This window comes from Cyclopterus lumpus, chromosome 19, assembly GCF_009769545.1.
Source record: "Cyclopterus lumpus isolate fCycLum1 chromosome 19, fCycLum1.pri, whole genome shotgun sequence".
Taxonomy (NCBI): Eukaryota; Metazoa; Chordata; class Actinopteri; order Perciformes; family Cyclopteridae; genus Cyclopterus; species Cyclopterus lumpus.
The window spans coordinates 17,511,658-17,539,157 of NC_046984.1; the positions used below are offsets into that span (position 1 = coordinate 17,511,658).

The 27,500-nt window shown below is 43.9% G+C and overlaps 1 protein-coding gene across 2 annotated transcripts in view; it reads left to right on the forward strand.

Moving 5' to 3' along the window:
• The window catches only part of crhr1 (corticotropin releasing hormone receptor 1), a 46,557-nt gene that overhangs the window by 15,259 nt on the left and 3,798 nt on the right, over positions 1-27,500 (forward strand). For both annotated transcript variants that reach the window (XM_034558750.1, XM_034558751.1), the window contains exons 5-11: positions 8,759-8,844; positions 16,927-17,033; positions 20,573-20,693; positions 21,285-21,438; positions 23,081-23,141; positions 23,828-23,900; positions 27,499-27,500. The exon at positions 27,499-27,500 is cut by the window's right edge and continues 84 nt beyond it. In XM_034558750.1, the coding sequence (XP_034414641.1) occupies positions 8,759-8,844; positions 16,927-17,033; positions 20,573-20,693; positions 21,285-21,438; positions 23,081-23,141; positions 23,828-23,900; positions 27,499-27,500 (604 nt within the window). The remainder of the gene's footprint in view (positions 1-8,758; positions 8,845-16,926; positions 17,034-20,572; positions 20,694-21,284; positions 21,439-23,080; positions 23,142-23,827; positions 23,901-27,498) is intronic.

Below are 27,500 nucleotides of genomic sequence, written 5' to 3' on the forward strand. Positions count from 1 at the left end.
CTTTCAGCTAACGAAGAGACATGAACGTAACAACATAACGTAAAAACCTAACAGCATAAGAACATAATGCAACAATGTAACAACTTAACAACATAATGTAACAACGTAACAACATAACGTAACAATGTAACAACATAACGTAACAACATAACGTAACAATGTAACAACATAACGTAACAATGTAACAACACAACAACATAACGTAAAAACCTAACAACATAAGAACATAATGCAACAGTGTAACAACTTAACAACATAACGTATCAATGTAACAACATAACGTAACAATATAACAACGTAACAACATAACGTAACAATGTAACAACAAAACAATGCAAAAGTAATAGTGCAACGTAGCAATGTTACAAACTAACAACATAACAACGTAACAACATAACAGCATAACAATATAACAATGTAACAATATAACAAGGTAACTAGCCCATGTCAATGTGTCTTTGGGCAAGACACTGAACCCCAAAATGTCTCCTGTAGCTGTGCCTACGGTGTGTGAATGTGTGTGAATGGTAGTTTGTCCTGATGTGCAGGTGGAACCTTAGCCCCTCCCATCAGTGTGTGAATGGGTGAATGATGTCATGTAGTGTGAAAGCACGTTGAGTGGTTGTAGGACTAGAAAAGAGATAAACAAGTACAGGTCCATTTACGTGAACAGACTCGTGAAAAGCGGCCTCCTTGTTGAGAGTCCTGTGCTTGTTCGACCATCCACCCACCTTTTGGAGACTTTCTTATTCAGAAAATAATATAAGTAATATAATAATAAGTGCTGCACATAGCTTCAATCAGCTGAAGATAAAACATAAGCCAACAGGACAGTCAAGAGATAATGTCGTTCATCAAAAGTTAAGACATCAATATGTTTTTATTCTATTTCCTACTATGTAAATTTAAATAAATTGAATTCACAAACTTGGCCAATCTATAATATAACAGATTTTTTGACAGATTTCTAAAGTCCATCTTTCTTTTCCTGGATGTGACCAATTTGTGCTTCAGAGGCGCCACACTACAGTCAAAGATGTCTCACTCTCTCTCATTAACACCCCACTTCTACATGAGAGGGGAGGAGCCGAGAGGGAAAGATCAAAGCACTCGAGTCACTCTTCTTGAGACTCGGAGCCCGGTTGGAGCGATCGACTCACGACGAGCTCCTCGATGCCCCCGACGCCCTCTGAGATGATCGCAGCATGTTGCCGAGCATATGCACGGAGGGCGGATGACAGACGTCCGGGGGGCGTTGTCCAGACCGCTCAGCCCGCCGCGTCGTGACAGGCGCCCGCGGCGCCGCACCCGGAGAACCCTCCACCAGTCGTTGCCGAGCGTAGGGAGTGTGTGTGTGTGTGTGTGTGTGTGTCATCCTGCCACCCAGAGGTCATGCTCCTCTCCCTGGGTGAAGGTGTGCACACAGAAGGATTTACAAATAAATTAGACTCACAAATGCAGAACGACGTGTCTGTGTTTATTTATTTGTCAATCGCACTGTATTTGTTTGTGTGTGTGTGTGTGTGTGTGTGTGCGTGTGTGTGTGTGTGTGTGCGTGTGTGTGTGTGTGTGTGTACATGTCCCTGACTAGCTGTGAGTTGGCTGGTTGGAGGAGGTGGAGGTGTACTTATAATTTAGAGTAGTGACATTTCCTTTTGTTGAATGAGCTCGAGCTCATAATATTTGTGGAATATTAATTCACGAGCGCGGAGGAGAAACATCAAAGACATGTGGCGTGTGTGTGTGTGTGTGTGTGTGTGTGTGTGTGTGTGTGTAAAGCTCCGCCTCCTCAGCCCTGGAGGCGTCTCATGCCGCCGTGAGCCAGAACTCCCGGCGTGAAACCTGGCGCCGGCTTCCCCCCCGATGTCTCAAGAGTTGCTCCAGTTTCCAGTTTTTTTTGGATGAATTTATTTAACAAGTTCTCTTGTTAAATAAAAACGAGGTGGCAGAAACGTCTCACCTGAATTCTCGTGTTTATTTCTTTTATTATTATTAAGTGTCGGGGAGACGTGGAAAGTTGCTGTGAAGTGTTATTGTGTGTTTTCACATCGTACTTTTATCACACGGCATATAAAACTAACTCTGAAGTACAACACCTTCACAATGTTGGTTTTGTCCACCGACATTTAAAACAAATATATATAGAATTGATTGATCAACAAACATTATCTGTTGTACTCATACAAGACTGTCGAGTAGTACTACTTGAAGCTGTCAGATAACTGCGAGTAGAGTACAAGTATTTGGGGACAAAACTTGAGTAAATGTCACTAGTTTCTAAACGGGCTCGATTTCTACTGAAGGAACCAAAAGTCAAAAATAGAATTAAAGCAGGTATTGCGTCATAAAAACGACTCAGATCTTCACCGTCTGTTCATTTAGTGTAAATAATATGTGTTTCTGTGGCTTGACTGGTTCTAATTTGACCTGTGCTGCGAATGAGGAGGAGGAGGAGGAGGAAGAGGAGGACAGGATGCTCCTGAGCTGCAGCCATTGATCCGTTGTGACTAACGTTGCGTCAGCGTATTCGTCGTTGGGGCCTAAAGTGCAGCAGCGTTTCAAACTAAAAGTCTTTCCACCGACTGTACCCTCTGATCTTTGTTAGTTGGGACATGAAAAGAGGACCGTGGAGGGCTGCCGGGGCCGCACCCACATGCCCCCAGACTTAGGGAGGTTTAGCACCCGCCGCCGACTCATTTACCACAACGGCCGGTCGCCGGGCAGATTAGAGCCGATACGTACGATGACATCCTTCTAAAGACAAAACTGGAGAACTCCTGGACAACCAGCAGCCGGCGGCGAGTGACATCATCCCGTGTGTATTTTAGGCGCCTCGAAGATCGTGACCGACGGAAATGTCGTTTATTTTACGATCTCTGCCAGAGGCTCGCCGCCTGCAGCCTGCAAGAAGACTGCAGGAGAATGTTAATACCGCCGCAGCGCCGCAGTCTGAGGGAGCTGCTCCTGCAGCAGAAAGCACGTTTATATATAAATATATATTTATATGACCCTCACTTTGTCTGTGCGTGAACATGTGGACCCCTGCACATTTTAATGAAGAGAAGTTCCCCAAGAAGCATTCAGGAACTGGCCTCCGCCCCAACTGAACCGCACAGCGAGCGCATCTTGTTCTGGTCATTAAAGGGACGGTGAAATACGTTATTGGCTTTGGATTCTCCCCAGAATGAGAAGATTGGAAGTGAAACGCGTCGCCCCACGTTGTACACAAACACTCACGGGACATTTGTATTTTCAATTTGTGCAACAAAAAACAAACAAACTCATCAAATCATGTGACTTCCTCACATTGTTACAGGAAGGAAACAGAAACGTCATCTTTGCTTCATGTTTGTTTCATGACTTGATTTAATGGCTGAGGAAGCATCGTAATGCCAGTCAATGTTTGTTTGATATTCATTTATTTTACCTTGTGAGACTGAATCTGCATCATGACAGTAACATAAAAGTACAAATAAGGTCCAGGAGACAAAGACAGGAGCTACAGGGAGGAGGTGTTGAGTTCTTTGCCAAGTTCTGTCCGCCTATTTATGGACAGATGTTTATGGACAGATGTTTATGGACAGATGATTGAGGACAGATGTTTATGGACAGATGATTGAGGACAGATGTTTATGGACAGATGTTTATGGACAGATGTTTATGGACAGATGATTGAGGACAGATGTTTATAGACAGATGTTTATGGACAGATGTTTATGGACAGATGATTGAGGACAGATGACTGACGACAGATGTTTATGGACAGATGTTTATGGACAGATGATTATGGACAGATGACTGACGACAGATGTTTATGGACAGATGTTTATGGACAGATGTTTATGGACAGATGTTTATGGACAGATGACTGACGACAGATGTTTATGGACAGATGTTTATGGACAGATGATTATGGACAGATGATTGAGGACAGATGTTTATGGACAGATGTTTATGGACAGATGACTGACGACAGATGTTTATGGACAGATGTTTATGGACAGATGTTTATGGACAGATGACTGACGACAGATGTTTATGGACAGGTGATTGAGGACAGATGTTTATGGACAGATGTTTATGGACAGATGATTATGGACAGATGTTTGAGGACAGATGTTTATGGACAGATGTTTATGGACAGATGTTTGAGGACAGATGTTTATGGACAGATGTTTATGGACAGATGTTTGAGGACAGATGTTTATGGACAGATGTTTATGGACAGATGTTTGAGGACAGATGTTTATGGACAGATGTTTATGGACAGATGTTTGAGGACAGATGATTGAGGACAGATGTTTGAGGACATCTGGCGCCTTTGCTCTGGCCACGCCCACCTTCAAATTTAGCCTCCATTTCAATCTCACTGACTGACCTCAGAACTGTTTTCATGGCATCTTGCATCGATGTCAAAACCAGACACACACACACACACACACACACACACTATGGATATATGAGATGAACTAACACACACACACACAAGGTGAAAACAATACCAGAGTCTCAGCTGGTCAACATTTCCGTCTCACGTGCCAAAAGGCGTTCGCCGCTGTAACCGCTGACAGCCGTCACAACGCGTTGGATCCACTTCCTTTGCAGCTGTAGACGTCCTTCGTGCGTCCCGTACGCCGGAAACCACAACAGAAGGAAGTCTCTCTCGATGTTTAGTCTTTGTCGTAAAGCGAAGTGTGTGCACGCGTCAGCTCAGCCGGATTTATTTCACTGACAGTTGCACCGCCAGACTTTTAGAAATGAGCTCCGACCAGTTGTTCCAGGAACGTGAACACGTCTTTCGAGATGATGAGAAACGATGCTCGGGGAGACTTCTCTATACCTTCACATGGATAACCGTCTCGGTGGATCATCGGGAACCAGAACGTTGGAACAATTCCTCAGATCCTTCACATATTTGGGGTGTTTTCTCCGCCTGCAGCTGTGTGCCGAATGGAGAACGCTGACATCCAAACTATGTACCGAGTGTGGAAACGCCGCCTTAAAAACCCTTAATTATCCCTTCAGCTCCGACAGCAAACAATGTGCCCAAAGAAATAATTAATTAAAAAAGCACAAAGGGGATTACGACCGGGCTGCTTAATTTAGTTATTACACATATCTGCAGTGACATTTACTCTTGGCTATAAAATGTTTAGCAGCCATAAATCACAGTGCCAGAAAGAATTTATTTCAAGGTCACGCTGCTCTATATTAAATATATATTTATACCTCAAAGCTCTCTTTCTTTTAAACATTTGCTCTGCACTTTGGTTTTTAAATGTTTGCGCGCTCTAAATGAAGTCACTTTATTGCTTTGACAGTAATCCATTTTTAAATATTTACGCCCCACCCTGTGAAGAGTCGCCCCGGTCACGCCGTGTCACGTGAATTCGATTGGAATAAACGGAGAGAATTAAAGTGAGATTTCTTCTTTTTTTTTGCCTCTGCACGTTAAATTCAGTCACGCGCAAAAGTCTGATGCTGGAAAATAGATTTTTCTCGAGTGAAATAAATCAGTTTAAAAGACTGATAAGCGACTCAACATTTAAAAAATGCATTCTTATAATCTTTCTCCTTTTTGTGAATGCAAATAATTTACCCAAGACTTCGTATTCCTGCAGAACTTTTGACTTTGACGTAATTCTCCCCGGACAGATTTAAAGCTCTCTAGGATGTTGCGTTTGGGATTTGGGGAATATCCCGAGCGAGGTAATCTTGATTGTGGGTGACAGGCCGCTGACACTCGACGTGCTATTTTTACCCAGCTCCATGCGCATCGCTGCCCGCAGGCAACCCGACTGCATCTCTTACCCTCCTCAAAACGCCTCATTATTAAAACATTTGTTTAAGATTAGCAGCCTCTCTCTCTCTCTGTCTCCTTTAGCTAAAACAGAGTTCATCTCAAATCTGGTGATCTTCCTTCTAGAAGAATTGACTTATTAATGTTGCGAGTCTGACATTTGAGACTCTTTACTTGCTTCTATTTGTGTCATCAGACGAGCGGAGTTATCATACTTGTTTTGGTTGTGAAATATTTGATAATTAGCAGTACATTTCGTTGTCAAGTAATTATTTAAGGTGTGAGCGCTGGAAGACTACACCTTGAATAGGGAAGGTAGCGCCGTAGTAGCACTTTAGCAGCACTTAAATGTCTCTTACTAGCACTTTGTAGTTTAACACTTTAGTAGCACTTAAATGGCTCTTACTGATAGCACTTTGTAGTTTAACACTTTAGCAGCACTTAAATGTCTCTTACTGATGGCACTTTGTAGTTTAACACTTTAGTAGCACTTAAATGTCTCTTTGTAGCACTTTGTAGTTTAACTTTATTGAAGAAATTGTACTTCCTTGATTCTTGTTGTTCTGAGTTTGGATTCATGGTTTAATGCACTTATTGTAACTCGCTTTGGATAAAAGCGTCAGCTAAATGACATGTAATGTAATGTAATGACATGTAATGTAAAATAAAAGACGAGACGGAGATCATGTCACGGTTTGAGAGCGTAAAACGTTCCAAACGTGTGACCGCTTCACTTCCTGTTGCAGTCGTTGGCGACAGGAAGTAGAACGTGGAGCCGAGCGGTAAAGAAACGGACAGATCGTTCGGTTTTGAAGCGTTTCCTCAACGTTTAATGCATTTTCATTCTTTTGGCTAGAAAGAATGAACTTCCACGTCTTCAAGTTTCACATCCCATTAAAACTCTTCTTTTTTTTTTTTAACATTCAACCTTGAGAGTGAGTTGAAAAACGACCTTCTCGGGTTCGGTGTGTGTTGGAGTGGGTGACATCACACTCAGGGGTGATAGCAGATGGGGAAATCGTATTAAATCTCCCTCAATGTTCCCTCCTCAAACATTATTCTGACTTTCCATTTCCGTCTCGGGCGTCTGGACCCGGCGGAGCAGCGGAGGCGTTTTTTTTGTGTGTTTTTTTTGTTAGCAAAAGTAGAAGAAAAAAAAATCTGCTGCAGCTTCGGCAAACTTTTCTTCTGTAAACCGTCCCTGTAAACGGTTTGTCGGCGACCCGAGTCGACCCGCCTGGAGCCCGGGGTCGGATGAGTCCAAAGAAGAAAGAAATGTTGTGTTACGAGACGAGAGGCGAAGCAATCCGCTCGTCGTTGTCGAGGCCGGAGTCATTAACCGAACCTCCGGACGCCTCACCTGCAGACGGCGGCCGACGTAGAGAACCGATATCTCTTCTTTTTTAATATTTCCGACGTCCCTCCTTTCATCTTTAAAGTGCCTCATTTGCAGCATTTCAAACCCGCCGTGTCCCGTTTGATGATTTCATTTCCTTCAACTTTAAGGAACGATAGATGTGAAATGACAAATGTGAAATTTGTCACAGATTATTTCGTTCCCCCGTCCTGTGAACGTGGCGGAAAATGTGTGCGGTGATGGAGCGAGTCCCGAAATTATAATATGACTCATCGTTTGTCAGAGCCTTCATGTCTACTGGGTGTGGGGGGGCGGGGGGGGGGGGGGGGGGGGCATTATCCAGCAAATAATCACCGGGCGCCGCCTCGGCTCCAGTCTGAGTCTTGCTTTTGATTTAAAGGAGGCAATAGATTGCCTTTTAATTGTGTTGCAGCTTGACGTTAAACTGTGGAGGATTTCCCATGAATGTGATTTACTCGCTGACCGGCCGTGCTTAGAAATACTTAGAAATACTCAGAAATACTTTAAAATACTTAGAAATACTAAGAAATACTTAGAAATACTTTACACAATGAAATACATTGTGTAAAGTATTTCATATTGGCTCGTCCCCATTAAACCCTTATTTTGGTTCCTGGTAGAACCCTTTATAAAGGTTCAACCTGGAACCGTTTCAGAAGGTTCTAACACAACACTAAAGGATTGTGCTCAAAACCATATGTGAAAGGTTTCAACTGAGAACCCTTCTATATCCCAAGGGTTTCATGTAGAACCCACCCAAAGGTTTCTACCTAGAACCCTTTTATATTCCATGGGTTCCATCTAGAACTAATCCAATGGTTTCTACTGAGAACCCTTTTATATTCCAAGGGCTTCATCTAGAACCCACCAAAGGTTTCTACCGAGAACCCTTTTATATTCGAGGGTTTCATGTAGAACCCACCAATGGTTTCTACTGAGAACCCTTTTATATTCCAAGGGCTTCATCTAGAACCCACCAAAGGTTTCTACCGAGAACCCTTTTATATTCGAGGGTTTCATGTAGAACCCACCAATGGTTTCTACTGAGAACCCTTTTATATTCCAAGGGCTTCATCTAGAACCCACCCAAAGGATTCTACTGAGAACCCTTTTATATTCCAAGGGCTTCATCTAGAACCCACCCAAAGGTTTCTACTGAGAACCCTTTTATATTCCATGGGTTCCATCTAGAACTAATCCAAAGGATTCTACTGAGAACCCTTTTATATTCCGAGGGTTTCATGTAGAACCAATCCAAAGGTTTCTACCTAGAACCCTTTTATATTCCAAGGGGAAGGGGGTGGTAGACGGCCCTGACAGCCAACGTGTGAAACCTCACAGCTTGTAGGCCTCCCTCTAATGATATCGCTCCCTATTAGTCTCAAAAGCAGAAAAGGTCGCAGTGCCACTACGAATCGAGCAGGAACTCACATCTTTTACATTTCCAAGGATACGAGGCCAAAAAAAATAAACATTATAATAAAAACATTTTTTTTAAAGGGAAGAAAGAACGTGAACAATCTTGTCATTTCCTTTTAACAACTGCCTTTTGTCTCTTTTTGTTCTTCTCTTTCTCTCAGACAACGTTTATAGGAAATGCCTTGCGAATGGGACGTGGGCGCTGAAGGGGAACTACTCCATGTGTAAGGCCATCCTGCACGAGGAGGTAAGGCCGCTTCACGCATCCCGATTAACCCGATTAGTCCCTCGAAGCATGAAACATAATCAACAAACCAACAACCAGCGCGACAGGTTTCCTGGGAAAGTTTATTTATAGTAAATATGGATTCGGGGGTTTGTTTCCCTCAGAGCCCGAAGCCATAAACTGACACCACGGACAAAAGCAAGTCCTGTGAATGTGCCCTGAAACGCACCGCCGGGCCGCCGACGCTCAGCCAGCTTTAACGTCATCTTGGCTTTGCTTGCACACGGGAGGTGGGAGCCTGAAATCTGATAATCAACCTGCAGCTATTTCTCTTTTTGCATGCGCAAAAAAAGAAAACAAAGAGCTCTTGTTTTGTTAACTCCTCAAAATGACGGAGCTTTCTCTAAACGGCGTTGTCCTCGGGGACGGAAAACAACGCGGTCGGCTGAAAGCGACAGGACGCTGCTGTTAAGGTCCTGCTGTGCTCCACTTTTCTATCCAGTCACATGCTGCTGTGTTTGTTATTTCTTCTTGTTGTGTGTGCGTGCACGCGCTCAGCCACCACCTGGACGTGTATTGTGATGTGCAGATGTGACGGCGCTGAGCACTCATTGTAATTAGGATTGACAAAAAGCTCTCAGACGGGACGGGACGCGCTGACCTAAATAAGGCCGGGCGGACACTCGAAGTATGATAATATATACATGCATGAAAAGAAAGCTGCGACCATCTGCTGAAGCTGAATATGGAGACAGTTTAGTTTCCGTAAACATTGTTACTCAATGTTCAATTAGCTTAGTTGTGTTTTCTTTTCCACGTTTCTTAAAACAAAGCTCTCGATCTCCTTAACCTGCCTTTAAAGGACGAAGCGCACGTTTTTCTATATTTTATACTGTCGACAAATACCACAAAGAACACCTAAACTCAGCTCTCGTCACATTCATCAACACTGAACATCTAGAAAGATATTTTGGGGTGGAAAGAAAGCTCATTCATGTCCTAAAACAGCTGGTCGCTGTCGTTCTTATAACGTCGCAAGACTTTCAAGGTTAAGGAATGGTACGGTCCACTTTAGAGGTGTCTGGAGCCGTGTCACAAGGTGGCAGGAGACGGACCGTGACATGTCAGATCACCCGATTCATATATAAATATATATCTTGAAAAGATCAAATGCAGTCTGAGAAAAAGGGTGCAACACCTTTCTGAACATGGAAGGACCTAATCTGAAATGACAGGTTTATTTTGATAGGATAAAGATTTGGGTTTTCTTCCCTGGGTTTTGTGCTTTAAAGAGCTACAAATAAAGTATATATGTGTATATATATATGAATATTTATATATATATATATAAATATATGTATATTTATATAAATATTTATGTAAACATATATATATATATATATATATATATATACTGTGTATATATATATTGATGTATATATATAAATATATGTATATACATATTTATATACATATAAATATGTATATATATATAAACAGTATATATCTGTATATATATATATATATATATATATATAAAGATTTTAGACATGAAAATGGGAACGGTTTGACCTTCAGTGAGGTCACCAGATGCATGTTGAATGAGACTCTTCATTTAAGGTGTTTTTCTGGACTCTCAGTCTGACGGGCCATCGATCCCCACAGAAGACGGATTTAGACCGTCCGACCTTTTGAAAACAGTTTTTTTCTTTCCTCTTTTTACGGCCCGTGAAATATAAATCACGGCGTGATTGATATCGGGGTAAAAAAAAGAAAGGAGGGGGAGTTGAAGTGGCTTCCATTTTAAAGTTCAGCCTGTATTGAACCGGATATTCAGGGGGGAGGAACTGTGTGGATCAAAGGCTTATTGGAAAGTTAGTTTGAGGGGGGGGGGGGTCCTCTTTTGAGGTTGTGTTCTCAAATAAACGATAAGAGTCTTTGTTGTTTCTTCGTGAGGACAGTGAGTCAGGTTCGGGTTTGACTCTCCTGGCCAACACATCCTCACAGACACCTGAGGCGAGTGGTGGGCGGGTCTTATATTATCCTCTCGCCATCCACCCCCTCCTCTCTGAGCTCCGCTACCCTCCTGTTTGCTTGATTCATGTCCAGTGTTGGACCCTTCTTCCTTCACTGTCTGATTCACTTATTTATTCTTTTCCTTACGTCTATATTAACGCACTCATAGACACATTGAAAGCGTAATCGTTCAATGTGTCGCCACTAATCATCGTAATCATCCGTCCTGTCGTGCTACCCTTGGAATGATTCTTTTATTGCGAGTGTCCGATGTAAAAGACGGGGGGGGGGGGGGGGGGGAATCTACATTCCTTGTTTGGTGGGAGAAAAAAAATGCATCATACTGCCGCAAATGTCCTCGTAGTTATATTTAGTTTTTTTCACAGTACACAAAAAACAATATGCAACTCCCAGGACGGGAAGAGAAACACATGATTGGTCTCATGCAGACAGCTGAAGCCTCTATCAGCTCTACAGAAAGAGTCTTTGCATATCAAGTTATTGTATCGTTTATCAGCTCATTTATGCTGCACAGGAACAACAACAACAACAACAACAACACCATGTGTCTCCAGCTACCCGATCTGTACTGCACATGTGCAAATTAGTGCTACACACCTGTGTTTAAACACTCTCCTGGACCCGTTTTATTATTTTTCCCCTCATAATAATACATTGCGAACAACACATCTTTGTTGAAATCAGCCGGAAGAGCGCTAGTTAACATTAGCTGCAAGCTGTTAGCTGTTAGATGTGAGCTGTTAGCTGTTAGATGTGAGCTGTGACATGTTAGCTGTAAGGTGTTAGCTGGGAGCTATTAGCTGTGAGAATCTGTTTGCACTCAAGTAAATATGCACTGAATATTTGCACTAGCAACCCTAGATAGTTTCCATTTATAGTAGTCTCCGTTTATATTCTGCACTATTTAATGTTAATCTGTTCATCTGTATTTGTATTTTATAATCTGTATATATCGTTATACTCTCTGTTGCACTTCTGGTTGGATGCCATACTGCATTTCGTTGCGCTGTAGGCTACTAGTACATGTGCAATGACAATAAAATTGAATCTAATCTAATATAATCTAATGTGAGCTGTTAGCTGTTAGATGTTAGCTGTGAGATGTTTGCTATTAGCTGTTAGATGTTAGCTGTGAGATGTTAGCTGTGAGATGTGAGCTATTAGCTGTTAGATGTTAGCTGTGAGATGTTAGCTGTGATATGTTAGCTGTGATATGTTAGCTGCGAGCTGTTAGCTGTGAGATGGTAGCTGTGATATGTTAGCTGCGAGCTGTTAGCTGTGAGATGTGAGCTGTTAGCTGTTAGCTGTGAGTTGTTATCTGCGAACTGTTAGCTGTAAGATGTGAGCTGTTAGCTGTGAGATGAGAGCTGTGAGATGTGAGCTGTTAGCTGTGAGATGTGAGCTGTTAGCTGTGAGTTGTTATCTGCGAGCTGTTAGCTGTAAGATGTGAGCTGTTAGCTGTTAGCTGTGAGATGTGAGCTGTTAGCTGTTAGCTGTGAGTTGTTATCTGTGAGCTGTTAGCTGTAAGATGTGAGCTGTTAGCTGTAAGATGTGAGCTGTTAGCTGTGAGATGTGAGCTGTTAGCTGTGAGTTGTTATCTGCGAGCTGTTAGCTGTAAGATGTGAGCTGTTAGCTGTAAGATGTGAGTTGTTAGCTGTTAGCTGTGAGATGTTAGCTGTTAGCTGTGAGTTGTTATCTGCGAGCTGTTAGCTGTAAGATGTGAGCTGTTAGCTGTAAGATGTGAGCTGTTAGCTGTGAGATGTGAGCTGTTAGCTGTGAGTTGTTAGCTGCGAGTTGTTAGCTGTGAGATGTGAGCTGTTAGCTGTGAGTTGTTAGCTGTGAGCTGTTAGCTGTGAGATGTGAGCTGTTAGCTGTGAGTTGTTAGCTGCGAGTTGTTAGCTGTGAGATGTGAGCTGTTAGCTGTGAGTTGTTAGCTGTGAGCTGTGAGCTGTGAGATGTGAGCTGTTAGCTGTAAGATGTGAGCTGTTAGCTGTGAGATGTGAGCTGTTAGCTGTGAGTTGTTAGCTGCGAGTTGTTAGCTGTGAGATGTTAGCTGTTAGCTGTGAGCATCCTGTGGGTAGCTCAGTCCTGCTGGGTGGAAGAACATTTTGATTTGAAATGAGTGTTGGTTTTTAATAACATGAATAAATACAGTTGTTTGAAGGAGATGTTTTCACAGCAATATAAAATGCATACGTGTGTGTGTGTGTGTGTGTGTGTGTGTGTGTGTGTGTGTGTGTGTGCGTGCGCTAACGTGCGTGCATGCGTGTGTGTGTGCATTATTATAATATGTTTATGAATAAGTATTAAAATGGGGAAAAAATCTCAATGACTTGCATCTGGCTTGTGAGTGTAATACAAAAAAGTGCTAACATGAGCAAAAGTAATTAGTTGTGTATGTGAACAGAGAAAGGAAAATTAATTGGACATCACACTAGAGTGGCACAGTCCAAGTCTTTGTGTGTGTGTGTGTGTCTGTGTGTGTGTGTCTGTGTGTGTGTGTCTGTGTGTGTGTGTCTGTGTGTGTGTGTGTGTGTCTGTGTGTGTGTCTGTGTGTGTGTGTGTCTGTGTGTGTGTGTGTGTGTGTGTGTGTCTGTGTCTGTGTCTGTGTGTGTGTGTGTCTGTGTGTGTGTGTGTGTGTGTCTGTGTGTGTGTGTGTGTGTCTGTGTGTGTATCTGTGTGTGTGTGTGTGTCTGTGTGTGTGTGTGTGTGTGTGTGTCTGTGTGTGTGTGTCTGTGTGTGTGTGTGTCTGTGTGTGTGTGTGTGTGTCTGTGTGTGTGTATCTGTGTGTGTGTGTGTGTCTGTGTGTGTGTGTGTCTGTGTGTGTGTGTGTCTGTGTGTGTGTGTGTGTCTGTGTGTGTGTGTGTGTCTGTGTGTGTGTGTCTGTGTTTGTGTGTCTGTGTGTGTGTGTGTGTGTGTCTGTGTGTGTGTGTCTGTGTGTGTGTGTGTCTGTGTGTGTGTGTCTGTGTGTGTGTGTGTGTGTGTCTGTGTGTGTGTCTGTGTGTGTGTGTGTGTGTGTGTGTCTGTGTGTGTGTGTGTCTGTGTGTGTGTGTGTGTCTGTGTGTGTGTGTGTGTGTCTGTGTGTGTGTGTGTGTGTCTGTGTGTGTGTGTGTCTGTGTGTGTGTATCTGTGTGTGTGTGTGTGTCTGTCTCTGTGTGTGTGTGTCTGTGTGTGTGTGTGTGTGTGTGTCTGTGTGTGTGTGTGTGTGTCTGTGTGTGTGTGTCTGTGTGTGTGTGTGTGTGTCTGTGTGTGTGTGTGTCTGTGTGTGTGTGTGTGTGTCTGTGTGTGTGTGTCTGTGTGTGTGTGTGTGTGTGTGTGTGTGTCTGTGTGTGTGTGTCTGTGTGTGTGTGTGTGTGTGTGTGTGTCTGTGTTCATGGCCTTGGTCCGTCAGTGTGTGTCATGAGTGTGTTGAGTTCCTGATAATCCTCTCAGCTGTCCTCACCTCTCTTTGAGGTTTATTGCCTTTTCCAACCAGATAGAGATGCAACTCGTCATTACACTTTCTCTGGTGTCACTCTATAATGGGGAGGGGTATATATATATATATAAATAAGTATATGTATGTACTGTATATATATATATATATATATATATATATATATATATATATGTGTATGTATATGTGTATATGTATGTATGTTTGTGTATGTATAGATATATGGATGCATATATATATATATATCTTTGTATATGTATATGTATGCATGTGTATATGTATATGTTTGTATATATGTATATATATATACATATATATATATATATATATATATACATATATATATATATATATATCATCGAAACAGTCACACAAATGTCTGTGTATATATTGGAAAAGCCTCATAAAGATATTATTGTACATTGTTGCATCAGAAGTGAATTACTTGGAGCAATTTGTTCACCGTAGACTTTAAAAAGAGTTAAATATTTGAGCTGCTGCACAAAAATAAAGTGAATGGGATGACTTTTTTCAGGGTGGGAGAGGCAGGGATTAAACATGTCCACATTTAATCTGGGCGTAGACACCAGCAGGTTACATAAATCCATTTACAGCATAGATTACTGTCGCTAGTGTGGGGGAAATCCGATCACAATGGATATGTGAGTCACAGACCAAAGGCTCAGGCTGCGTTAGGGAGGACGATGTTCTATGTAAAACCTGCAGCATCACAAAGCCTCATGTGGGGAGTTTATATGTGAACCAGCCTCCCAGTATGTCTCAAAACCAGTGGGGGGATCTGATTGGCACCCAGAGTGATGGGTAGGGTGGTAGGTAAGTTGCTTATTAGTATCACGAAGGGGACCAAACAGAAAACAACCAACAAGAGAAAAAACACAACCAAAAAGATGAGCATGAAGAGACGCAACATAACCATGAAGACATAAAAGATGACTACAAAGAGACAAAAAATAACCACAAAGAGACACGAAATGTTCGAAAGAGACTAAACGTAATCACAAAGAGAAATAAAAAGGTTAAAAAGAGATAAAAAACGGCCGCAGAGGAAAAACAAAACAGCGAGTCTGCAAGTCAATGAGTCAAATCCTCCCTCAGTGGACTTGTAATTCTTCAAAGGAATATTTACTTAAGAATGTTGTGCTGTGGTAAATAATGTAAATATTATAATCATAAACACGTTGGTTGTTTGTGCCCCGTCCCTCCGGCTGGACGAGAGGACCTGGCGAGTCCTGAGTGCCTCTCCAATACCTCCAATACCTCAATACCTCCAGTACATCCAATACCTCCAGTATATCCAATACCTTCAATACCTCCAGTACATCCAATACCTTCAATACCTCCAGTACATCCAATACCTCCAGTATATCCAATACCTTCAATACCTCCAGTACATCCAATACCTCCAATACCTCAATACCTCCAGTACATCCAATACCTCCAGTACATCCAATACCTTCAATACCTCCAGTACATCCAATACCTTCAATACCTCCAGTACATCCAGTACATCCAATACCTCCAATACCTAAATACCTCCAGTACATCCAATACCTCCAATACCTCAATACCTCCAGTACATCCAGTACCTCGAATACCTCCAGTACACCAGTACCTCCAATACCTCCAATACCTCCAACTTCAATATCTTCAACACCTCCAATATCTCCAATGCCTTCAGTACCTCCAATACTTACAAAACCTCCAATGCCTCCAATGATTACAAAACCTCCACTACCTCCAATGCCTTGAATGCCTTCAAAACCTCCAATACCTTCAATACCTCAAATACATCCGATACCTCCAATACCTGCAATACCTTGAATACATCCAATACCTTAAATGCCTCCAGTACATCCAGCACATCCAATACCTCCAGTACATCAATACCTCCAATAGATCAATACCTCCAGTACATCCAATACCTCCAGTACATCAATACCTCCAATAGATCAATACCTCCAGTACATCCAATACCTCCAAAACCTTCAATACCTCTAATACCTCCAACACCTTCAATACCTCCAATATCTCCAATACATCCAATACCTCCAGTACATCAATACCTCCAATAGCTCAATACCTCCAGTACATCTAATACCTCCAACACCTTCAATACCTCCAACACCTTCAATATCTTCAATACCTCTAATATCTCCAATACTTCCAATGCCTCCAATACGTCAAATATCTTCAAAACCTCCAATACCTTCAATACCTCCAATACCTCCCATACCTCCCATAATAGTTACAAATAGCAGCTATTTATTGATATTGTTTAATATTAGTGTATTATATTGTATAAATTGCTTGTTAATCTTTTTGTGTTGCACTGAATAAACAAGCTATTAATAATGTAATGAGGATTAAAAACCAGAGCTTCAAACAAAAGTCTCAACACACTTGTACTCATTTTTCATTTAAAAAAGTTTCCAAACCCATCTGTTCAAAACCACAGCAGGAATCTGAGGAGAAGAAGGAAAGATAGACCAAAGAGGGGTTCCAGTCTTTGAAGTCTCCTTTCTAATCCTGAGAATATTGTTTCTCTTAATCAGAAGGAAAAAAGAAAAACCCTCAAAAGACTCATCCCATGTTTCCTTCTCTCCCTGCAGAAGAAAGGCAAGATGCACTACCAGATCGCCGTCATCATCAACTTCCTGGGCCACTGCATCTCCATGGTGGCGCTGCTGGTGGCCTTCTTCCTCTTCCTGTGTCTCAGGTGAGCGCCCGGCGACCCCGTGCTCTCCGGACCCCCCTGTACCCCCTCTTATTCAGATCCCTTTTGGTCACGGGATGAAAACCTCCCCTATCTCAATCCCGCAGATGAAAAGGGATTTAGACGCCCCGCAAGAACTAGGACACGTCCCCCCCCCCCCCCCCCCCCCCAACAAATGGGAATAATAAACTCATCTCGGGGAGAAAGCCCACAACAGTCTTGCAGGAGGCCTGCTGGGACGACCGGTGGAGGTGGTTTGGCTCTCTGACGAACCGAAAATAAACCGAGTGTTAAAGACAGAAAAAGGTCTTAGCGCCCCGCTATCGATCCCCGAGACACCCCCCCCCCTCCCCCGGCCCCTCCACCCGGGTGGGTGAGAAAAGCTTGAAAGGCCACAGAGAGATATAATAGAGAGAAGCTCTGCAGGAAGGCGCTCATGCAAAACACGTGTTTGTGTGGCTCTGGTCTGGGGGGGTTTAGGGTGGGGGGGGTTGGCATTTATTACTCACCTTCTTCACTTTTTAATGAGATCCAGAAGCATTTAAGGGAAGGTTGACTCTGCCAGTGGGATGGAGGGAAAGGTTGACACTCCTGTTCAGTGGTGGAACTGGAAAGAGAGAGTGGAAGGGATTACAGTGGGGGGGGGGGGTATAGATCCTCACTGTCTTCTAATGACATAGCAACACTCTCCTGGATAACTCGACCACATTGCAGGTTTATGTTCTTCGGTTTTCTGAGAAGGTTGGTAAAAATAATATATATGTTGATATGGAAATGAACTGCATTTATATTGGGTTTTATCCAAAGTGCACGATAATGAGGTTTTCTTATTTAAAAAAATAGTTTTTTTTACATACAATGAATTCGGTGCTTTGGTTGCATAATGATAAACACTGCAGGAGGAGATAAAACATCAAAGATAAACGTTTGAAGGGAAACAGATTCGTAGAAACGTTCACGCGCGAAGACACTTTGACGCCAGCCGTCGGGGATTGAACCATCAACCCTGAGATTAGCCAATAACCCACTTTCCCCTCATCCAGTCTGGCTGATGTCTCTAAATACTGTGAATTATGTCGTCAGAATTTAGTCACCAAATTCATCCCAAAGCTGATCCAGAGTGAACTCTTTTAAAACGTGCTTATCAGGTTTCACTGGTTGGTATTTTAAAGGAAAACCGTCTGAGACATTTTCTAATTGTTCACGTATGGAGGAAGAAACGCTGTAACTCCTCTCCGCTAAAGCATTATACTTATAATATGTTGAGGAGTTGCCTGATAGAACTAATTGCATTCAATAATGGAGATTTGACCCCCTGAGACACAAAAGCTGACGATAGGAACCGTTAGAAACTCGTCTTCTTCAGTTCGGTGCCGTGTTTTAACCATTCAGCTCGTGAACATAAACGGGACTTTGTTCTAAGAAGAAGCTGCAATTATCTCCTCCTTTGCGTCTGCAGTCGGAGAACAACTTCAGAGGGGAAATTAATCAGATTGTTGAGGGATCTGATTCCTGTTCACCCCCCCCCCCCCCCCCCCCCAGGAAGAGTAAGCATTAATAACCTCCATGAGGAAAGTCAACAAGGTGCTTTTTGCCAACGGATATTCAAACTCACACCTCTGACCCGCGACATCGCTGCAGCAAATGAAGACAGATTTATACCTTAAACTCTCTATATAATATATATATAGATTGATTTTTCCACTCACTGTGTGTGAACTATATGTAATTTATAGCTATGAAGGAGGAAGTGCCCATTCATTCATTCTCTTCTATCTGAAACATATACACGGTCTTATTCCCTTCCTGTACAGTGTGTGCATTATGCTGCACACTTTTATATGATATTACATACTTTACTGCGTATTGTGTTTATCGCACTTAAACCTATGAACGTACACACATCATGGCTGCCAGATGTGCACCACTGGGCTTCTTCTGCACACATATATCTTAATATATTTCATGTATAGTACCGAGGTTGTTTTTTTTATCACATCTCTTTAACTTCTTTAATGTTTTTCTTAATTTCATTAAAATTCTTTATCTGCCTTTCCGAGTTTCCCCTCGGGGATAAATACGGTCTCTTCGTATAATAATTAGAACATACGTAATAGTATGTTAAGTGAACTCACACTATCTAGTCGTATAGAAATATATGTACATGATTGAATTGGAACCCTGATAGAGAATATAATATAATATAGCAAAAATATATACATTTTTGGAAAGTCTTGTTATTTGGTGGCATAATTAAGAACAACTGTTTTATGTATTATTTATTTATCTGTGTATCTGCAGGAGTGTTTCCTCTTAATTAATACCCATAATGCCGAGCTGACCCCGCCTGCAGGGTGTCAAAGGAAGTGAGGTCACGCGGCGTAATTAATACGACTGTATGAAAAAAATCAAAACGCTTCTGGCGTGACATTCGCTGCCTTTGGAGGCCGGATGGCAGAAAATCAGCTGCTTATTTGTGGGACACCTCAATAAATAATACATCATTTTAGATGTTTTATAACCATTTAGGCTGCTTTTCTTTCACTCCTGTGTTACACATTTATAATGATTCAAAACCGCATTATTAAATTAGGCCGTTTTCTTCGAGAGCGCCACAATTTATAAAAAAAAAGAAAAGAAAAGTGACACCTATTAAGAAGTGCTGCACGCCGAGGAAAAGATAAATAAACCCCTTTGATATACCGGCTAATAACTCCGTTAGCCGGTGACGCCCGTTAGCTGACAGCGAGCCGCGGTGAGCGAAGGTCGGCTCGCTCGGTCCGCTCGTCCGCGTCGTCGCTTCTATTTTCGAACGCTCACTCCGAGGCAGATTTCTTAATTGTGTCCTGAGGTCGACTTATTTGCAGCAGGAAAAAAATTAAAAACAAACACAGACAACATCAGACGTTCGGGGCATGACACACAAAAAGTGGGAATGAAAGCTTCCTTCATGTTACGTTAGCGGAGGGATGGGAAATGGTACTTTGAGGCTACATCTGCTCATTACTCATATTCATCAACGAGATTACTTTAAGGATTGTTTCAGAGTTAAGGAGCTTTATGTGTTGGTATTTAATTCATGTATTTGCCACCAGTTTGTCTGTGAGTGTATGAAGCTCCATCTTAGCTTAGCTTAGCTTAGCCTGGCTGTGTGCAAAGTTTAAAAATAAATATACAAACACCTATAAAATTCATTAATAAGCATACTATGTTGGTTTAATCAGCACATAAACAGATATGCAAAATGTGGTTTTATGTGCCAGGCTAGCTGCTTCCCCCTGCTTCAAGGTTTTATGCTAAACTAAGCTAATCTAATCCCCATCTGGCTCGATCTGAATTGTTGGAGACATGAGACTGGTATTAATTTTCTCATTAACTAATTATATTTCCCTGAAATGTTAAATAATTCATTGAACTCCAGTCAGTTTGGTTTCATTTCAATGTAAGTTTTTTTAATTAAAATGCACGAGAACTCGTGAAGATATTTAGGAAGCACAAACGTCTTATTCGTGGGGATTCTTCCCCCTGCGTTCGTCTCACAGGAGCATCCGCTGCCTGAGGAACATCATCCACTGGAACCTCATCACCGCCTTCATCCTGAGGAACGCCACCTGGTTCATCGTGCAGATGACCATGAGCCCCGAGGTGCACGAAAGCAACGTGGTGCGTGTTTATCTGATTTTATTTCTTTATATTCAACCTTTTAACTTACTTTAGCTTTTACTTGCTTCATATAGTTTTTGAGCCCAAATATTTTCCTCTCTATTTACTTTTTCTTTCTAATTAAGACAAAAGAACTTGAACTTTGACAAGAAGCACTGAAGAAAACTTGTTTACGTTAAATACTCACAAAAATAGTCCTGAAACAAATGCACTATTTCCTCCTGTTTGTTTAATAAACAGGAGGTTTAGGAGATTACGGAGCTTTTTAAAATATAAATATAAATAGAACACGTTGTCGATCTTTTCATGAGATAATAAGAAAGGTGTCGTAATGTTTATATTGGGAGACGTTCGGCTGTGAAACCAATTGGTCGGATCCTGAATCCACCAGATGTGTTCAGGTGCTTTACGTTATCGTACGTTCATCCCATTACCGCGAACTCCAACGGAGCTTCCTTTGATAAACAACGTCCTGATGAAATGATGAGGATACAACTTCAAAAGAACACGTCGTACGCTTTAAAACGCGCTTGGCAGTGAGATGACGTATCGTATTTTTGATATTAAATGCTTGACGGATTCATTTCGTAGGTCTGGTGCCGCCTCGTCACCGCCTCCTTCAACTATTTCCACTCCACTAACTTCTTCTGGATGTTCGGCGAGGGCTGCTACCTGCACACGGCCGTGGTCCTCACCTACTCCACCGACAAGCTGCGCAAGTGGATGTTCATCTGCATCGGCTGGTGTGAGTAAACCCGCCGCTCAGCTTTTAGCCTCGTTTTTGGGAACCGAGAAGATCGACCACCGGAGACGTGGGCAAAATGGCCGACTTTGCTCTCCTCAAAGTAAAAAGAAATACACCCTCTGAAGATCAATAATCACCACGTATTGTACACTAGCACTAATGTAAAAGGGAACATTTTTGTTTTATCAAAAATGTTGTGCTATGCTGTCTTTATGCTAAGCTAAGCTAACTGCCACTGGCTTTAGCTTAGTTCGTAGCTTCAAGACATGAGATACATTTCCCAATCGAGCCCTCAGCAAGTTACGTGTACTTGATGAGAATATTGACTGCTCTCTGATTCTTAATAGGAAGCTAGAGCCAGGAGGCGGCTAGATTAGCTTAGCATAAAGACATAAAAACACGTCTACCTGTAAAGCTCAATAATCAGCACGCTGTGTGTTGTTAGATTAATTAGTAAACACAAACAGACGTGTAAAAAGATCAACATGTTGTTTTTATAGGGGAGTTATGCTACTTCCAGTCTTTATGCTAAGCTAAGCTAAGTACATAGCGTGCAGACATGAGAGACGATTTTATCATCAAACTCAGCAAGAAAAGCGAGAATTGTATTTCCTTCAAATGTGGAAACTTCAATATAAAAAGTATATCAATATAAAACGTGCAGCTCAATGTGAGCGGAGCACTTGATGGAGACTCCAGGATCCAGAGTGGCAGCTGGGAAACGTATTGGTGAGGCGTTCACTGACACCCCGTTTCACACTGTCAGACTAAACTATGTGCTGCTGAGATTCAGTGCATTGTGCCATCTGGATTACATTTCCACCCAGGGCAGGGTGAAGAGGGGGGGGTGGGGTGTGGGGTGTGGGGGGGGGGGGGTGTTAGGGACGGCCGTGAAGACATAAATAAGATAAACTTCTATTTGCTTCGCTTCACTTTACGACAACGGGAGCAGACCCAGTAAAGCAGAGGGGTAATGGGGGGGGGGGGGGGGGGGATGAGACACGAACACAACGAGACGAATGACATCCCTCACGTAACGGGGGGTGGGGGGGGTGAGGGGGGGGGGGGGGGGATGACAGCGTGCTGCTAATTTGACGTGGCGGCTGGCGAGGTCTTCATGGTCGAGTCACATGTATATATATTTATATATATATATATATATATTTATATTTATATATATATATATATATTTATATTTATATATATATATAAATATATATATATATATATAAGTCAGTCCACCAGACGATGGCTGCGTTACCTTTTCATTCATTTACAGAGCAACAACAACAACAACACAAGGACTCTCTCTCCATACTGCGGGTGTGAAATCCCCCAACGGGATATTTTGTGGTCTGAAAAGATGAAAGAATAATCTGTCATTTGTGTGTGTGCGTGTGCGTGCGTGTGTGTGTGTGCGTGTGTGTGTGTGTGTGTGCGTGTGCGTGCGTGTGTGTGTGCGTGTGTGTGTGTGTGTGCGTGTGCCTGCGTGTGCGTGTGTGCGTGTGTGTGTGTGTGTGCGTGTGTGTGTGTGCGTGCGTGCGTGTGTGTGCGTGTGCCTGCGCCTGCGTGTGCGTGTGTGCGTGTGCATGTGTGTGTGTGTGTGTGTGTGTGTGTGTGTGTGTGTGTGTTCCCCTCACAGGTATACCGTTCCCTATCATCGTGGCGTGGGCGATCGGGAAGCTGTACTACGACAATGAGAAGTAAGATAACAACTGGCCTATTAATAACCATTTGCATTGTGCAACATCCCTGATTGCAGGTTGGCTCCTGTGGGCGCCTCCCCTTTGAGAGGGGGAGCTCCGCCCCCCCCCCGGTAGATAGAGTCTCTCTGGATGCTGGTGACCCTCTAAAACACCAAAGTCACTCAATGACACAAAGGAGCCGAGTCTCGGGTCTCTGAAGCAGCTCCGGTTCCCCGTCAGGACTCTAAATATAGAGTTCCTGTAGCGTATTGATTGTGCAGCACATTGCAGCACATTGCAGCGCATTGCAGCGCGTTGCTCTGCTGTGTTCTTCATCCACTGTGAGCCTCGGAGCTCCTCCAACAACACGACAAAGGGCTCCAGTTATTCTGACAATGTGGATTAATACGCCGCTGAAAGTAGTCCCCCATCAAATGCCCTATTTCCTCATGTTTTTTGGGGTTTTTTTGTATTTTTTATTAAAATCTTGTCTTTTTTTAAAAATAGAACTAGATTTTTTTTTTGAGAATACATCGTGTTATTTATATCAGATGATTTCATATTTCACCAAGTTTTATTGAAAATAAACTGTCTTTTTTTTGGGTGTAAATTTAATTAAAACAGGATAATTTCTATTTGAAATAGCCTCGTGAAACTGACAACGATAAGGTTTTTATGACTCAAACCCTCTGCTTGCGTTCCAGGTGCTGGTTCGGGAAGCGAGCCGGCGTCTACACCGACTACATCTACCAGGGTCCCATGATCCTGGTCTTAGTGGTGAGGGTCTTCTTCTCTCTCTCGGTCCAGAGGTGATGGAGGTGACGGCGTGTCGCGTCCTGTCGGGTTCCTCTGATGAAGTGTCTCTAATATCGAGTTATTTCCAAAACCCCTGAAGGGGGCGTTTTCCATCCTTCCACGCTGTCTGCCTCCAGCTCCACGTTCAGGACCAACGCGTCCGGTTATTCGGACATTTATTTCATCCGTTTGGTCCGTTAACATCTCGGGGAGCGTCTGGGAGGAGTCCTCCGGGACTCGGTGACAAACGTGTTAGATTCCGGTGCTCAAAGGTCACGGTGCAGGAGGTCACCTGCAGCCCTGCTGCAGCACTCAGAGCCACTCAGCCTTCGTGTCGAAGGGGGTCCTGCAGGTCTTCGGGGCGCCTGGAGACCCCCCCGGTACAAGCTTTAGTCATCTCTGGACCCCCGACGCTCCACGTCCTGCACTCAGACGCTTTAGAGGCGCTTGTCAGAGTGTTTGACTCATTTTAAAGCTTTAGTTTCTTTATAAGTTTCAGGTTATTACGCTTCTATTTAAATTATCCCGACATGATGATAATAACCAGTGAGGGGAGATATGACTCATAAACAGTATGAAGATTAGATTAGATTTTACTTTATTCATACAATTCATACATTTGACTTTATTCTTTTACAAATATGCAATTAAATTAAATTAAATAGTAGGGCATATTACATTTATGAATTTAAATAATAAAGGAAATGAAAATGTAAGAAATAAAATGAAAGTGTATAGAGCGTATCTAAAGTAACACAGTTAATAATGATAATACAGTATAATGTATAATATATAATAATATATAGGAAGTGTATTTGCACACACAATAAACAGACTTAATAAAAAAAGTAAACAAACATTATGAGGGTATTTACAAATACAAATACAATACAAATAAAATACCAATGGTACGTTCTGCAGTACTTTGACGCCAGTACTTGTACAGTGTACGTCTCCTCCTCCCTTCACTGCCTCCTCCTCCCGTTCCCTCGTCTCCTCCTCCCTTCACTGCCTCCTCCTCCCGTTCCCTCGTCTCCTCCTCCCTTCACTGCCTCCTCCTCCCGTTCCCTCGTCTCCTCCTCCCTTCACTGCCTCCTCCTCCCGTTCCCTCGTCTACTCCTCCCTTCACTGCCTCCTCCTCCCGTTCCCTCGTCTCCTCCTCCCTTCACTGCCTCCTCCTCCCGTTCCCTCGTCTACTCCTCCCTTCACTGCCTCCTCCTCCCGTTCCCTCGTCTACTCCTCCCTTCACTGCCTCCTCCTCCCGTTCCCTCGTCTCCTCCTCCCGTTCCCTCGTCTCCTCCTCCCTTCACTGCCTCCTCCTCCCGTTCCCTCGTCTCCTCCTCCCTTCACTGCCTCCTCCTCCCGTTCCCTCGTCTACTCCTCCCTTCACTGCCTCCTCCTCCCGTTCCCTCGTCTCCTCCTCCCTTCACTGCCTCCTCCTCCCGTTCCCTCGTCTACTCCTCCCTTCACTGCCTCCTCCTCCCGTTCCCTCGTCTCCTCCTCCCTTCACTGCCTCCTCCTCCCGTTCCCTCGTCTCCTCCTCCCTTCACTGCCTCCTCCTCCCGTTCCCTCGTCTCCACCTCCCTTCACTGCCTCCTCCTCCCGTTCCCTCGTCTCCTCCTCCCGTTCCCTCGTCTCCTCCTCCCTTCACTGCCTCCTCCTCCCGTTCCCTCGTCTACTCCTCCCTTCACTGCCTCCTCCTCCCGTTCCCTCGTCTCCACCTCCCTTCACTGCCTCCTCCTCCCGTTCCCTCGTCTCCTCCTACCTTCACTGCCTCCTCCTCCCGTTCCCTCGTCTCCTCCTCCCTTCACTGCCTCCTCCTCCCGTTCCCTCGTCTCCTCCTCCCGTTCCCTCGTCTCCTCCTCCCTTCACTGCCTCCTCCTCCCGTTCCCTCGTCTCCTCCTCCCTTCACTGCCTCCTCCTCCCGTTCCCTCGTCTCCTCCGACCTTCACTGCCTCCTCCTCCCGTTCCCTCGTCTCCTCCTCCCTTCACTGCCTCCTCCTCCCGTTCCCTCGTCTCCTCGTCTCCTCCTCTCCTCCTCCCTTCACTGCCTCCTCCTCCCGTTCCCTCGTCTCCTCCTCCCGTTCCCTCGTCTCCTCCGACCTTCACTGCCTCCTCCTCCCGTTACCTCGTCTCCTCCTCCCGTTCCCTCGTCTCCACCTCCCTTCACTGCCTCCTCCTCCCGTTCCCTCGTCTCCTCCTCCCTTCACTGCCTCCTCCTCCCGTTCCCTCGTCTCCTCCTACCTTCACTGCCTCCTCCTCCCGTTCCCTCGTCTCCTCCTCCCTTCACTGCCTCCTCCTCCCGTTCCCTCGTCTCCTCCTCCCTTCACTGCCTCCTCCTCCCGTTCCCTCGTCTCCTCCTCCCTTCACTGCCTCCTCCTCCCGTTCCCTCGTCTCCTCCTCCCTTCACTGCCTCCTCCTCCCGTTCCCTCGTCTCCTCCGACCTTCACTGCCTCCTCCTCCCATTACCTTGTCTCCTCCTCCCTTCACTGCCTCCTCCTCCCGTTCCCTCGTCTCCTCCTCCCTTCACTGCCTCCTCCTCCCGTTCCCTCGTCTCCTCCTCCCTTCACTGCCTCCTCCTCCCGTTCCCTCGTCTCCTCCTACCTTCACTGCCTCCTCCTCCCGTTCCCTCGTCTCCTCCTCCCTTCACTGCCTCCTCCTCCCGTTCCCTCGTCTCCTCCTCCCTTCACTGCCTCCTCCTCCCGTTCCCTCGTCTCCTCCTCCCTTCACTGCCTCCTCCCCCCTGAAGCTCACATCTGCCTCCTCCGATGTCTCTGCTTCTTCTCACGCTATCAGCTTCTCTTTTCAGGTTTCTATCCAGTCACCAGGGCGTGTGTCTCCTGTCAGGAGTTTAGGGTCGTGACCTTTAGCCGGCAAAGGTCAGCGGGAGAGCGCTGTGCCGCCGTCAGGGATAAACAGGAAGTTATCAAACGCTGAGACACCGGGCCGGTTAGGAGCGCTGCAACGGGCCAATGTCTTAACGATGGCCGGGTGTCTGCTCGGGCCAAGGTCAATGAGGCGGGGCCAAGGTCAATAACATTGGGCCAAGGTCAATGAAGTTGGGAAATGGTCAATGAGGTTGGGAGAAGGTCAATATGCTAGGGCCAAGGTCAATGAGGTTTTTGGGGGGGCAGTGTTCACCCCAAACCTCCCGAAGCCAATTAAGGGAGAGGAAAGTGCCAGAGTTTCTGAAAGTAGGAAGAAGGAAGGAATGATGTGTTTATTTTTTATATTATTTAATAACCTTATTTTTCTTCTCATTTATTCTTTCACGAATTCTCTAAAGATGACGCGTAGAGGAGCTTTTATCCGTCTGTTTTTCACAAAATAACTTTTTTCTGAGACGTAGAGGAGTATAAAGTATAAAGTACAAGTCCTTCAAACGTGTATTTAAGTGCAGTACTTGTGTAAATGTATTACTTTAAACACCGAGGTTGAGTTCATCATGCAAATCTAAACAGTCATTTCCGGTTTTACAGCTTTATTTCCCAAAACACTTCATATATTTATGAAATATGATGACAGCGTTATTAAACCCGTTCTCTCTCTCTCTCTCTCTCTCTCTCGATCGTCCCAACAGAT